General features: G+C 40.3%; 1 protein-coding gene across 1 annotated transcript; it reads left to right on the top strand.

Moving 5' to 3' along the window:
* The first annotated feature begins 598 nt into the window (after positions 1-598).
* Positions 599-1,936, top strand: LOC116480703 (annexin A2-like). Its single transcript, XM_058435778.1, has one exon. It carries the CDS (start codon positions 1,026-1,028, stop codon positions 1,644-1,646), a length of 621 nt encoding a protein of 206 aa, XP_058291761.1. The 5' UTR covers positions 599-1,025; the 3' UTR covers positions 1,647-1,936.
* The last annotated feature ends 439 nt before the right edge of the window (positions 1,937-2,375 follow it).

A 2,375-nucleotide genomic window follows, 5' to 3' on the forward strand; every position in this document is an offset into this window, starting at 1 on the left:
TTTTTCAATTGTTTTACTGTACATGACAATTTCCTCTTTATTCACATTTTTTACCCTTTTTTGTTTGTTTATATTTTTCTAATTGATTTGTAATTCTTTAGATTTTCTGATTATGTGTCTTTTATTTAGAATTTTCAAACATAGTCTCAGACTTTAACTTTTTTTATGATCAAATCTTTATGACCAAAACTTACATTTAAAATTTATGATCAGGCCAGGTGCAGTGGCTCACGCCTGTCATCCAGCACTTTGGGAGGCCGAGGTGGGTGGACCACTTGAGGTCAGGAGTTCGAGACCAGCCTGGCCAACATGGTGAAACTCCATCTCTACTAGAAACACAAAAAATTAGCTGGGCGTGGTGACCGGTGTCTGTAGTCCCAGCTACTCAGGAGGCTGAGGCAGGAGAATCACTTGAACCCGGGAGGCAGAGTTTGTAGTGAGCCGAGATCATGCCATTCCACTCCAGCCTGGGCAACAAGAGTGAAAGTCTAAAAGACAATAATAATAATAGTAACAATAAAAATAAAAATAAAAAATAAACTTAATGATCAGTGCTTTTTGTATTCTGTTGAAAATTTTTGGCTCAGCATCTGGGGACGCTCTCAGCTCTCAGCGCCCAGCCCAGCTTCCTTCAAAGTGTATACTATTTATGAAATCCTGTGCAAGCTCAGCTTGGAGGGTGATCACTCTACACCCTCAAGTGCATATGGGTCAGTCAAAGCCTAAACCAACTTTGATGCTGAGGGGGATGCTTTGAACATTGAAAGGACCATCAGCACAAAAGGTGTGGGTGAGTTCACCATTGTCAACATTTTGACCAACAGCAGGAATGTTCAGAGACAGGATATTACCTTTGCCTAGCAGAGAAGGACCAAAAAGGAACTTGCATCAGCACTGAAGTCAGCCTTATTTGCCACCTGGAGACAGTCATTTTGGGCCTATTGAAGACACTTGCTCAGTATGATGCTTCTGCGCTAAAACCTTCCGTGAAGGGGCTGGGAACCGAGGAGGACTCCCTGGTTGAGATGATCTGCTCAGCAACCAACCAGGAGCTCCAGGAAATTAACAGAATCTACAAAGAAATGTACAAAACTGATCTGGAGAAGGACATTATTTCGGACACATATGGAGACTTCCGCAAGCTGATGTTTGCCCTGGCAAAGGTTAGAAGACCAGAGGATGGCTCTGTCATGGATTATGAACTGATTGACCAAGATGCCTGGGATTTCTATGACGCTGGAGTGAAGAGGAAAAGAACTGATGTTCCCAAGTGGATCAGCATCATGACCGAGCAGAGCATGTCCCACCTCCAGAAAGTATTTGACAGGTACAAGAGCTACAGCCCATCAAGAGAGAGCATCAAGAAAGAGGTTAAAGGAGACCTGGAAAATGCTTTCCTGAACCTGGTCCAGTGCATTCAGAACAAGCCCCTGTATTTTGCTGATTGGCTGTACTACTCCATGAAGGGCAAGGGGACTCGAGATAAGGTCCTGATCAGAATCATCGTCTCCCGCAGTGAAGTGGACATGTTGAAAATTAGGTCTGAATTCAAGAGAAAGTACGGCAAGTCCCCGTACTATTATATCCAGCAAGACACTAACGGCGACTACCCAGAAAGCACTGCTGTACCTGTGTGGTGGAGATGACTGAAGCCCAACATAGCTTGAGCTTCCAGAAATGGTGCTCCCCATGCTTCCAGCTAACAGGTCTGGAAAACCAGCTTGCGACTAACAGTCCCTGTGGCCGTCCCTGTGAGGATGACGTTAGCATTGCCCCCAACCTCATTTTAGTTGCATAAGCATAGCCTGGCTTTCCTGTCTAGTCTCTCCTGTAAGCCAAAGAAATGTACATTCCAAGGAGTTGAAGGTGAAGTCTATGATGTGAAACACTTTGCCTCCTGCGTACTGTGTCATAAACAGATGAATAAACTGAATTTGTACTTCAGAAACAAAAAAAGGAAAATGTTTATATACCTTGAAGTTATGAATATATTTATCTATGTTAACTTTTGGATCCTTTAGTATTTTGCTTTTTGTATTTTATTCTATATTGACATGACTCACATTTGAGTCTTTTTTTTTCCAAATAAATGTATCTAATTTTCTCATTACCATTTACTAAAATGATTGTATGTATAATAAATATTGTAACTTTATATTACAAAATTGTATCTGTAGAACAAGTCATGCCACATTGTTATTCTTCAAGAAAACCTTGACAAATTCTATCCTTTCAATGTTCAAAAGTAAATTAAATAAGCTTGGCTAGGATTTACAAATTTATTATAATTTTGAACTATAATCAATATGGGTAAAATTGTCATTGTTACAAATGAATCTTATAATCCTGATGATAACATAATACTTTATTAATTT

Source organism: Hylobates moloch, unplaced genomic scaffold (assembly GCF_009828535.3).
Source record: "Hylobates moloch isolate HMO894 unplaced genomic scaffold, HMol_V3 SCAFFOLD_3, whole genome shotgun sequence".
In the NCBI taxonomy this organism is placed as follows: Eukaryota; Metazoa; Chordata; class Mammalia; order Primates; family Hylobatidae; genus Hylobates; species Hylobates moloch.